This window comes from Pleurodeles waltl, chromosome 4_2 (assembly GCF_031143425.1).
Source record: "Pleurodeles waltl isolate 20211129_DDA chromosome 4_2, aPleWal1.hap1.20221129, whole genome shotgun sequence".
NCBI classification, from domain to species: Eukaryota; Metazoa; Chordata; class Amphibia; order Caudata; family Salamandridae; genus Pleurodeles; species Pleurodeles waltl.
Window position 1 is genome coordinate 410,738,885 of NC_090443.1, and position 12,321 is coordinate 410,751,205.

At 47.0% G+C, this 12,321-nt stretch overlaps 1 protein-coding gene across 6 annotated transcripts in view; it reads left to right on the forward strand.

Annotated features, from left to right (window-relative positions):
• Positions 1 to 12,321, forward strand: part of RC3H1 (ring finger and CCCH-type domains 1) — a 655,450-nt gene that overhangs the window by 590,601 nt on the left and 52,528 nt on the right. For all 6 annotated transcript variants that reach the window (XM_069231606.1, XM_069231604.1, XM_069231602.1 and 3 more), the window contains one exon: positions 7,766 to 7,951. In XM_069231606.1, coding sequence (XP_069087707.1) covers positions 7,766 to 7,951 — 186 coding nt within the window. The remainder of the gene's footprint in view (positions 1 to 7,765; positions 7,952 to 12,321) is intronic.

Sequence of the window (12,321 nt, forward strand, 5' to 3'; positions counted from 1 at the left end):
TACTCAACCCAGGTCGGATTTGGACCCTTTATGTTATGGGCACAAATTCGGGGAAGAATTGGAGGGGTCCCTTGACACTTATGAATACCAGGATGACCCATCTTTGGTCCGGGCAAAGGAATTGGGCGAGGCCAGTGGACTGGACACTTCTCTAGACACTGGCATGCTGTCTCCTCCTACCATGGCTACGGCGGAGGGACTGACTTATGTTATGGTAGTCAGTAGGGCGGCCGAGGTTCTTGTCCTTGAGCTACCTAATGTAGAGGTCAGGTCCAATCTCCTGACGGAGGTGCTTCAGCCATTGGATTCCACACCCGAGCCCCTTTTACCTTTCAGTAAAGCCCTCACCGATGTCCTTTGAGGTACTTGGTCAAAACCCAACACAGGGTCTCCTGTTAATAGGACTATCACACGCCGCCATCGGCCCGCTCAGAACGACCCTAAATTCCTGTCCCAGTACCCCACACCTGAGTCTCTTCCTCAGGTGCATTCCCTTCTGCACTCCCCAGATACGGAATCAAAAAGGCTGTAACAGTTTGAGAAGAAGATGTTTTCTTCCTCCAGTCTTGCGCTGCAGCCTGTGAAAACTGCATGCCTTTTGGGCCGATATACCCATTCGCTGTGGGATACGGTTGTGCAGGTTCTGCTGCAGATACCGGAGGAGGCCTGTGCTATCGTCTCCTAAGCTGTCAACGATTTGAGAGATTCGGCAAAGTTCATGATCCAGTGTGGGCTGGACACGACCGACTCTCGGGGAAGATCAGTTGCTACGTTGGCGGCCTTGAGACGCCATGCCTCGTTGCGTACTTCTGTTTTTTCGGGGGATGTCCAACAGTCTCATGGACATACCCTTTTAGGGCTTCCGTCTCTTTGGAGACAAAGAGGACTCTGCCTTGGAGAGATTCAAGGATTCCTGGGCTACGGCTCGGTCCCTTGGTCTTTCCGCTACCCCTTGTCCCCAGCAGTCCGCTTCTCGCCCCTTTCGTGGCCATGGAAGGGGCTCCCTGTCGCGCCCAGCCACTCTGCCAACCATGCTGTTCAGCTGATGCGTGGCGGGGGACGCGGAATCCCATGGGTGTGGTACAGGGATCCAGAGGTCTGCCCAGTCCACCCCTGCCCCTGCTGCACCCTCCAAACCCTCCTAGTCAGTCACCTCACTCTGATCCAGTTGGCGGCAGGATTCGCATCACCTGCCCCACTGGGAATCCATCACTACAGACAGGTGGGTTTTGCAGATAGTTCGAAAGGGCTGTTCCCTCCTGTTGGAAAATGGCTCCCTGTTGCAGTTAACCCCCACTTTTTGCCTGATATTACTGCTGACTTGACTGAGAAGTGTGCTGGGACCCTGCTAACCAGGCCCCAGCACCAGTGTTCTTTCACTAAAAATGTACCATTGTTTCCACAATTGGCACATCCCTGGCACACAGATAAGTCCCTTGTAAAAGGTACCAGTGGTACCAAGGGCCCTGTGACCAAGGAAGGTCCCTAAGGGCTGCAGCACGTTGTGCCACCCTAAGGGACCCCTCACCTAACACATGCACACTGCCATTGTAGATTGTATGTGTTGGTGGGGAGAAAAAGGCAAAGTCAACATGGCATCCCCCTCAGGATGCCATGCACACAAAATGCTGCCTGTGGCATAGGTAAGTCACCCCCTAGCAGGTCTTACAGCCCTAAGGCAGGGTGCACTATACCACAGGTGAGGGCATAGCTGCATGAGCAATATGCCCCTACAGTGTCTGTCTATTCTTAGACATTGTATGTACAGTGTGGCCATATTAAGTATATGGTCTGGGAGTTTGTCAAAACGAACTCCACAGCTCCATAATGGCTACACTGAATACTGGGAAGTTTGGTATCAAACGTCTCAGAATAATAAACCCACACTGATGCCAGTGTTGGATTTATAAGAAGATGCCCTCTGTAATTTACACAATCCTTCAATGCAGGACTGACTGGTCAGTGCCAGCAAGGTGCCCTGAGCTGAGGTGACCCCTGCCTTTAGAAATCCTCTATCTTGAGATTGGAGGATTCCCCCAATAGGATTAGGGATGTGCCCCCCCAGCCACCCTCAGGGAGGAGGCACAAAGAGGGTGTAGCCACCCTCCAGGACAGTAGCCATTGGCGACTGCCCCCAGACCTAAACACACCCCTAAATTTAGTATTTAGGGGCACCCAGGAAATCAGATTCCTGCAACCTGAAACAAGGACGACTGCGGACCTGAAAGCCCTGCAGAGACGACGGAAGACAACTACTTTGGCCCCAGCCCTACCGGCCTGTCTCCTGACTCGAAAAACTGCAACAGCGACGCATCCAACAGGGACCAGCGACCTCTGAAGCCTCAGAGGACTGCCCTTAACCTAAGGACCAAGAAACTCCAGTGAGCAGCGGCTCTGCTCAACAAACAGCAACAATATTGCAACTTTTCTGCAACTTTCAAAGACTTCGCTCTTCCCACTGGAAGCGTGAGACTTCACCCTCTGCACCCGACACCCCAGACTCGAGCTCCAGAGAACCAACACCACAGGGAGGACTCCCAGGCAACTGCGACCTCATGAGTAGCCCGAGACGACCCCCCTGGATCCCCACAGCGACGCATGCAGAGAGAATCCAGAGGCTCCCCCTTACAGCGACTGCCTGTGACAAGGGACACGATGCCTGGACCAAGGACTGCACCCGAAGCTCCCAGGACTAGAAGGAACCGAACCTCAGTGCAGGAGTGACCCCCCAGGCAACCCTCGGCCTAGCCCAGTCAGTGGCTTGCCCGAGAAGCCCCCCCCCCTGTGCCCTGTGCACCGCTAGAGTGACCCCCAGGTCCCTCCATTGTTTCCTATACAAAACCTGATGCCTGCATTGCACACTGCACCGACTGCCCCTGTGCCCTGAAGGTGTGTTTTGTGTGCCTATTTGTGCTCCCCTACCCCTCCCCCGTGCTCTACAAAACCCCCCTGGTCTGCCCCCGAGGATGCGGGTACTTAACTGCTTGCAGACTGGAACCGGAGCACCCCTGTTCTCCATAGGCGCCTATGTGTTTTGGGCCCCTCTTTGACCTCTGCACCTGACTGGCCCTGAGCTACTGGTGTGGTAACTTTCGGGTTGCCTTGAACCCCTAACGGTGGGCTGTGTATGCCCAGGTACTGAGACTTGTAAGTGCTTTACTTACCTGATAATCTACCCATTACTTACCTCCCCCAGGAACTGTTGATTTTTGCAGTGTCCCCTTTTAAAAATAGCTTATTGCCATTTTAACAAAAACTGTATATGTTATTGCTCTAATTCTAAGTTCCTAACTTACCTGTGTGGAGTACCTTGCATTTTATGTATTTACTTCAAATCTTGAACTTGTGGTTCTAAAAATAAATTAAGAAAATATATTTTCTATATAAAAGCTATTGGCCTGGAGTTAAGTCTTTGAGTGTGTGTCCCTTATTTATTGCCTGTGTGTGTACAACAAATGCTTAACACTACCCTCTGATAAGCCTACTGCTCGACCACACCACCACAAAATAGAGCATTAGAATTATCTAATTTTGCCACTATCTTACCTCTAAGGGGAACCCTTGGACTCTGTGCACACTATCTCTCAATTTGAGATAGTATATACCGAGCCAACTTCCTACATAAGGTACTTACACCTTCTACCATGTTCAGGTTTCCCCAAGTAGTGTAAGCAGTGCCTAGAAGCCAGGCTCTCTAGAGGTAGCTCTGGATGAGCAGCCAAGGCTTTTCTAGTAGACATGCAATGCTCTTGCAATAACTCTGTAGTCACACATCACTTAAACAGATGAAAGACAACACTCGGTGTTAAAATGAAATTAAGGGACTTTATTTTAGTGACACAATTACCAAGAAGTACTAGGGAGGCAACCCTCTAATAGGAAGTAAGTAACACACTAGATATGTACACTAGTAATAAAAAATAGGCCTAATTAGCAATAGAAAACAGTGCAATAGCAAATAGGCAGTAATGACCCAGGGGGACCCTAAACCATATTCTAAAAAAATGGAATGCAAATGCAGGTCCCCCACCTAGGTAAGTGGAATGTGTAGAGGGTTTTCCCCAAACCACCCAAAATGAAGGAAAAGAAGAAAATGCAACACCCAGACAAGACTGCAAGAGACCAGCGGTGGATTCCTGAAGAGGAAAGACCTGTGGAAGAAGAGTAGCAAGTCCAGGAGTCACAGAAGAGTCAAGTGGGAACAGGAGCCGCTACCCATCCAACTCTGGTTGCAGGAGTTGGTCGACGGTAGGACGAAGACGGTCAGGAAAGCAGCCCTGGAGAAGGTGAAGAGTTCCTGGAGGATGCAGTTGACGTCTCACACCGGATGGATGATTTCAGTCGTTCAGTTTCCAAAGGGAAAGGGTTTTACCCACCTCTCCCAAAGGAAATTCTTTGTTCTGCCTTCCTCGGCGTGAGCTGTTGAAGCGCAGGAGGGCAGAAACCTGTCTGAAGGGTGGCAGCAGCTTGGGCTGCCCAGAAAACTGGTAGGAGCACCTCTAAGGACCCCCCAGAGAGCATGAAATCATACTTCTAATACTGGCAACAGTATTGTGGTATGATTCCAACATGTTTGATACCAAACATGCCTAGGTTCGGAGTTACCATTATGTAGCTAGCCATAGGTGGTTAGTAGGATCCCAGTGAACACAGTCAAACACACTGACAACAGGCAGAAAATGGGGGTAACCATGCCAAGAAAAGAGGGTACTTTCCTACACACACCCTCAGCAGCACAGGTGCAGCCGGGTGCAGAGTGCAAACACATCGTCGGGCGCCCAGTGCTTTTCAATTGGGGAACCCCAGGGGTCACAAAGATGCTGCAGACTTGGTCCAGGGAGTTGGCTGAAGACAACCAAGGGCAGGACAGGTAAGTAGAGAACCCACTGGACTTTGCTGGACCGTTGGTTGGGTTCACAATGGCCAGGGGACTGCGGGCGAAAGGGGTACCTTTAGGCATCTGGAAATCTTCACCGGATCCGGTCGTGGTCAGGGGCTGGTCTTATGGATTTAGGCTGCAGGCATTGTTGTTGACCAGGAGGGGTCGACTTGAGGTCAGAATCGCCTGGGGACTTTCTCTGGACCGGTGGGACACCTGGGCACAGGCTGTGGGCATCAGGTGCAGAGTGGGCAGGACTAGCGAGTGCGGTTCTGGAGTCTATCTTGGAGGTTTCTTTGTGGACAGGTCCGCTGTCCTTGGGTAAGCAGGCAGTCCTCTGGGGTTTTGTAGATGTTGCTGGTCGTGCTGGATGTGTTGCCTTTTTGTAGCAGGAGCCTTGAAGCTGTAGGCAGGCCGGTAGGGCTGGGACCTAATCAGTAGCCATCTGGAGTCTTCTCTGCGATTGCAGCTCTTAAGTCCTTCTTCTTCTTTTCTGGTCACCAGAATACTAGATTTAGGGACATTAGAGGGGTCAGAGGGCAGTAGCCAATGGCAATGGGGGGGGGGGGCATTCCTAGCCCTATTGGTTAACATCCTCCAAAACAAGATGGAGGGTTCTGCCAGGAGGGGTTCACCTCAGCTCTGGGCACCATAGGTGTGGTCCCAGCTAGGGTGGGCACTCCTGGTGTTAACTAATTTTCCCATAGGACCTTCCGCCAAAAGTGGGGTTTGGTCTGGGGGTGGGCATCTCCACTAGCTGGACTGCCCAGGTCTAGTGTAATAAAAGGCAGAGGCCTTTGAGGCTCACAGCGAAGTGTTGCAGTTCCTGCAGGGTGAAGGTATGAAGCACTCCACTCAGAGCAGGCTTTGTCTCTGACTCCAGAAGCACAAAAGCCCTCTCCTCATGGGGTCAGAAACTTGTCTGTTAGTGGCAGACTGACATAGATCAGTCAGCCTCACACTAGAAGGTTGGGTGAAATACAGGGGGCATCTCTAAGATGCCCTCTGTGTGCATTTTTCAGTAAATCCAACTCTGGCATCAGTGTGATTTTATTGTGATGAGAAGTTTGCTACTAAATGTCCCAGTCTTCAGTAAAACCATTGTGGAGCTGTGGAGTTCGCAATGACAAACTCCCAGCCCATGTACCCAATATGGCCGTACTGCACTTACAATGTCTAAGAATGGACTTTGACACTGTAGGGGTATATTGCTCATGCAGCTATGCCCTCACTTGTGGTATAGTGCACCCTGCCTTAGGACTGTAAGGCCTGCTAGAAGGGCGACTTACCTATGCCACAGGCAGTGGGTTGTGGGCATGGCACTCTGAGGGGAGTGCCATGTCGACTTAGGCTTCTTCTCCCCACCAGCACACACAAGCTGTGAGGCAGTGTGCATGTGCTGCGTGAGGGGTCCCCAGGGTGGTGTAATACATGCTGCAGGCCTAAGAGACCTTCCCTGGCATCAGGGCCCTTGGTACCAGGGGTACCAGTTACAAGGGACTTACCGGAGTGCCAGGATTGTGCCAATTGTGGAGACAAAGGTACAGTTTAGGGAAAGAACACTGGCGCTGGGACCTGGTTAGCAGGGTCCCAGCACACTTACAATCATAACTGGCATCAACAAAAGGCAAGAAGTTAGGGGGTAACCATGCCAATGAGGCATTTCCTTACAACTAGCATTCCCCAACTAAGCCAGTGATTAATTTCTCAGTTAACAGAAAACCATTCATATACAGTGAGGACTTTCATGTGCCTGCTAGGGATGATGGCATCCTGTATCGCCATTGTACCTCATTTAAATTCGTCCCCTTCAACAGTGTCTCTCTTGTCAATGATCTCAGGCGCAGGGTCAACTGGAAGATCTAGTGTTGTTGGACTGCCAAGCTCATCGCTCTCTGCTATGGTGGAATACCACAAACCTTATGAAAGGGCAGCCTTTTTGGACCCTGTGCCTCAGATCTTTCTCACTACAGACACATCACAGCCCAGTTGGGGGGCTCATCTCCACAACTTCATAGTGCAAGGCCTATGGAATATCACTCAACCTGTCCTTACACATCAATCACCTGGAATTGCATGCAGACTTCCTAGCAATTAAGGCGTCCTTCCAAAATTTAAACACAAAGTAGTGCTAGGACGTACAGGCAACATGACTGCCATGTACTATCTTCAAAAACGGAGGGGGTGGGGGGGCACGTTCATCTCTGCTGTCACACCTTGCACAAACAGTATGGAAATGGGCAATTCATCACAACATTTACATAGTGGCACAGTATCTCCCAGGAATGGACAATCAGTTTACAGACTTACTAAGCAGGATGCAGCAAGAACTCCATGAATGAGAACTCCACATTCTACGAACAGATGTCTACTGGTAAGTAACATTTTCCTTTTCTGTAAAGTTCATGCACTCCTGACTGTGTGTTCAATTTGCTCCATACTCCTTTTCTAACTTATTATTGCATTGGGGTGACTGCTAAGGAGTTGAACAGTGAAATACTTGAAAGCCAAACAAAGGGTTCCAGGACAACTTTTAAAAAAATATATATATACACCCATATTGTTGTTTTCACCTCCCTCAAAATTAGCCACTTGTCTCCTCTATTCACATCCACAGCCACTTGTATTGGCAATACTTAAATTCATGAAATTGCAAGTGAATAGATGTGGCTCACATGAAGAAACCCGTAGTTCACATCACAGTATTAGGCTAGTGTCTTGGTCACTTTTATGACCTTACCCAGTGCTAAATAACACATAGTTGGGATTGCATTTCCATTCTTTCTCTTATCCCTGAATGGCAACAACTTCTGTTTCCATACCCCTTTGTGTTTACATTCTGATTGCCGTCACCTGAGATGTATGTGCCTTTTGACTGTCATTTAGGCTGCCAACAACAGACTGCTACTGCAAAGGGAAGCCTCTGCTCTGGCCAACCAGCCCCCGCCACCACCACCACCACCTCCGCCACCGGCCCCCAAGTGGCCTGGAATGATCTCTAGTGAGCAGCTGAGCTTGGAGCTGCACCAGGTGGAGAGGGAAATTGGCAAGAGAACGCGGGAGCTGACCATGGTGAGTGCGTTTGGGAAGGCTCTGGTGGTGGTTGGGGGGGGGGGGGTAATAGCAAGTGTTCATGCCACCAAATACCACATTCGGTGACACCTTATGTTGTACATGATGCACTGCTGTGCTTATCATTAAACGTTGGGCACTTGTACACCATCTTTTGATCCCTATGGCAAGTGGGGACATCAGATCTCGTGTAATAGTGCACAGGTGTCCCCCTCTGGGTTTTGCTTTGTGAAACTACATATTGAAGTCTGATCACAGATGTTTTGCACTCACCAAATGTTTGAAAATTGGATCTTTAATCTTGTGTGCACAGCTTTCAATGCTTCTACAGAGCAGGAGATATATGCTATGATCACACATACACAAACTCTGTATCTCTCCTCTTCACTTTTCCTGCTTCTCCCTTCTGTTGGTTCCTTTCCGACACCTAAAACCTGTGTATGTAGGTAATACCTGGTGGAGAGTTTAATCCTTGAATTCTGGACCAAGATAAGTTGATTTATTGCATTGGTCTTCTTGCATAGGTTCGATAATCTTTATATGTAACTCTAATCATATACTTCTTGTGTAAGTCTCTAAACAATTGAGAGTTTGTCAACAAGTTGCATGGCCATCATTTCTTGTGTACAGAATAATCACTCACGTAGCTCTGTGGCTCCTGTCTGTATTAGGTTGGCACTGCTGGAGATTTTGTAAATTGTTGTTTGGCATTTTATAGCACATAATTTGCATAATTTTTTGCCAGTGCACTTCGAGGTTCTACACCTGTAACTCATGCTCTGAATCTTTCCTGTATCCTGAGATGCCTTTATTCTCTAGACTTGGGTGCCTCTACCAATCTCCACATGGTAAAGGAAATAATTCTAAATATGAGTTTTCAAGCTTAGCTTACATCTGTCATTAAATAACCAAATGAGCATACAGGGTAGGTGAGCCATGGATTTTGTCTTCAGCATTTTCTAACAATTGTAATCAGGCGGTGTGTTTTGTACTGTACTAGGTGTGTCTAATATTGCTATTCAGCTTGAAAAGTCCATTTTGTAACCAGACCCATTTAATTTGTTTTATTACGGTCAATTGCAAATATCACATTCTATCACTGGAATATCATCGTAGCTCTGCCAGCAGTCTAGTGACTTTACATACTGGATCAGAGAGTAACATCACAACCCATAATCTGATTCCAACTAGTGATGATGCTTCCAGAATTAAGTATTCTGGTCCTGTTACTCACTAATTGGTTCTTTCATTTTCTTTGAGCTGTAGGAGTATGTTTTTAGGTTGAGCATAGCAGCACATAAGTGCTGCTTTTTGACCTGTTGTAATCTATTTCTGTGGGCTCGCTCCATCTCATGCCCATCACTTTCATTCGTTCCTAGGCCTGCCTTTAAAAAAAAAAAAACATATTTAGTTAGTAAATGCTTTACGTTGGTCCTTGAGGCTGTTTTGTTACCACTTTGCAGACTGACCCTGTTAAATGCATTATTGTATGATGGCCCATATACTTTAGTATGTGCGAACAACTTTTTTTCTTTTATGTCTCTCCTTTGCGCTCCATGGCGTTTTGAAGTTTTATACAGCGCAAACTCAATCAGAGGTAATGGAGCACTTTGCATGCAGGAGAAGGTAGCAACGGCTTTATGAGCACTGGCTTTTTGTTATTTTTTATTCCAAGGAACCAGGTTGACCCACCACCTTCCTGCCTGATCTTAACGTGAGAGATGTCTAAGGTGCAGGACATTGGCCTACTCTGTTTTCGTTCACAACCTAAAGTTAATGCTTCAGGCTAAATCCTTGCGCACATACCGTGCACATGGACAGCACAGACCCTGGCTGCAGGCATACACATCGAATAATCCCACAGAGAGAGGGGAAGCTCGGACTTCAAATGGATCAGTGCTGCTTTGTGATCCCTGGAAGTTGTAGTTTGCGCATAGCAGTTCTTTAGGGAGGAGTCGCAGGAACATGATGCGTTAACGTGTTCACAGGTGCACAGCCCTTCTCTTTCGTGTGAGAAAAGCTGGACCCCGAATGGAACTTTTGTAGTCTCAGAAGTGAAATTGTTGCAAATAGTTAGAGTGCTCCCATCAGGAGGGGTGCGCAGCTCACCTCAAACTTAAGTTTTTCAACTAGTCATCTACATTCAGACAATATCTGTCTAAATCACCACGAATATGGCAACTTCCCTGCTCAGTGTTTCCACAAGTCTTTTGTCTATATGCCTTGTTTCTGCACACGAGTTTGCTGAAGCTATTTCATTTATATAGCACTTACTACGCCAGACAAGGCTTTTAAGTGCTTTGTGTCGAGCTGCTCCAGAAGCCAAGATTAGTGGTTAGTCCAGTTTTCTTAGTTATTATGCGCTCTAGCAAACCGCTGCATGCATTCATTCAAATGTATTTACAGCACATTCAGATTAATTTGAGTTTAATGTGATAATTTGTGTAAAGGTGGAGTGGAGGTATGCTAGTTCGGGTACACCATTCATTACGTTTTTTTTTTTCCCCTTTGGCAGGAGTAACTTATTTTATGTTTTCCTTTTGACTTTTGTATAGCTCACCTTTCCCTTTTTGTTTTATTTATTCACCCGCCTCATAATTTGGTCCTTACGTGCAACATAATTCCATTGCCCCTGCATATAACTAAAGCACTTCCATTTACCTTTTTATGTTTCCTTTCTTTTAGCAACATTTCAGAAATGCTTCCTAAACTGTGTAGTGTACCAAATACATTTATTGCTATGCCGTATGCTCTAAAAAGGTTTTGGTAAGTCAAAACCATTTTACCTGCACCTTTGTGCTGGGCATTGGGAATGAACTTGCAGAGCCCAGCAAAAGGCTATAAATTCATAACAGTCTTTGCTGCAGTTATAGCGGAGAGAAAAACAAAGTTTTAAAATGGCGAGAACAGACCTAGTTGAGCAATACTAATGACAAAGAATGCCTACAGTGGTGTAGCGTAAGAACTATCAGATGAAAGTAGAGCTAAACCAAAGAAATCAGAAGAATGTATTTTTCTTAAACACAGAGAACCAGTTATGAACGTATTTCTTTCTACAAATAACAACTGTTATGTTCACCCTATGTATGTTTTTGTAATAATAAATAAAACATAAAGGGAAAGGAGAACTATATAAAGAAGTCAAAAGGCAAATATAAAATAATTTACTCCAGTGAAGATGCAATTAGCTACTTTGTTAGCAAAAAGGTTTTAACAAATATCCAGGTGGGATTAATCTGAATCACTTAAGTGACTGTCATAACTAAATGGTCCTGCTAGCATGGGTGATATCCGATCACTTTTTCAAAGAAAAATAATTTGTGATGGAAACTAATACCTGCAGATACAACACTATTTCCCATCTCGACATGTGCCAGAATGGATGTGTAATAGGTGCAATAGCTCCTGTGAGACAGCAGATGTCGCTGTTTGTTTCTGTCCTGACGCTGACCCATCTCTGATGTGACAACTTGGAGCACCATATGATGCCACCCCTGTACGATGACATTTACTCTTTTTCCACACTTACTGATGTGGATCCGGATTTCTGCACTCCTCTATTTAGGTTGTTTTAACGTACTCTTTAGAAATGTACCCTGACAATGAAAGGGTATTTTCCCTCTAAATGATTGCGTTTAAGCTGCGCCGTACTTTCAGGAAGCCTCTGTCAGTCATGGACCTGTGAAGTGTTGGTTTACCGTGCCTCAACTGCAAGTTTTGAGACCATTGCTTCCTGATGCATCCGAAAGCAATCAGGGAGCAGGGAGCCAAGGTGTATGACACTGAAGAAAAAAACAGGTTTAGGTCTGAGTTCAGGTCATACCATTCTCTGGTAGTTAATGGGTGGAATGAAAAGACCAGTTGAAACCCAAACATAAGAAGTAATAGCGAGATTCATTACTCCCCAGTCATGTAGTCTGTGATGCAGTGACCTGACTTCAGTTTCCACATCTGCTTTTGAGTCAGTCCCAGCGCTGGAGCCAATGTGTCTTTATTGTCTTAGGCTATAGTCAATTCTGCAACAGTTTGAGACCTATGCTGCAACTCTTTAAAATGGTTCTGTGTACCTCTGGTGCGTGCTCTTGCCCTAGGGATCCATCAGGTCCTACAGTCCTTCCACTCTGCCCACTGACCCAGTTTTGCCTCAGCCCAACCCACCACCAATGTCAGGGCATGCCTCAACAGCCTTGCTGCAGGCTTAGCTGGTTCTTCCTTGTTTGGTACTGGCTTCGGCACCAGAGGTGCTAGTTTCGGGATATGTCCTGTCTCCTCTGGTGGTTCCTAAACTCTTTGGCAAGACCTTGCCATATGTTATGCTATGTAATCACTTTGATGCAGCCTCAGACTGAAGATTCTCCAGTATTGTATCT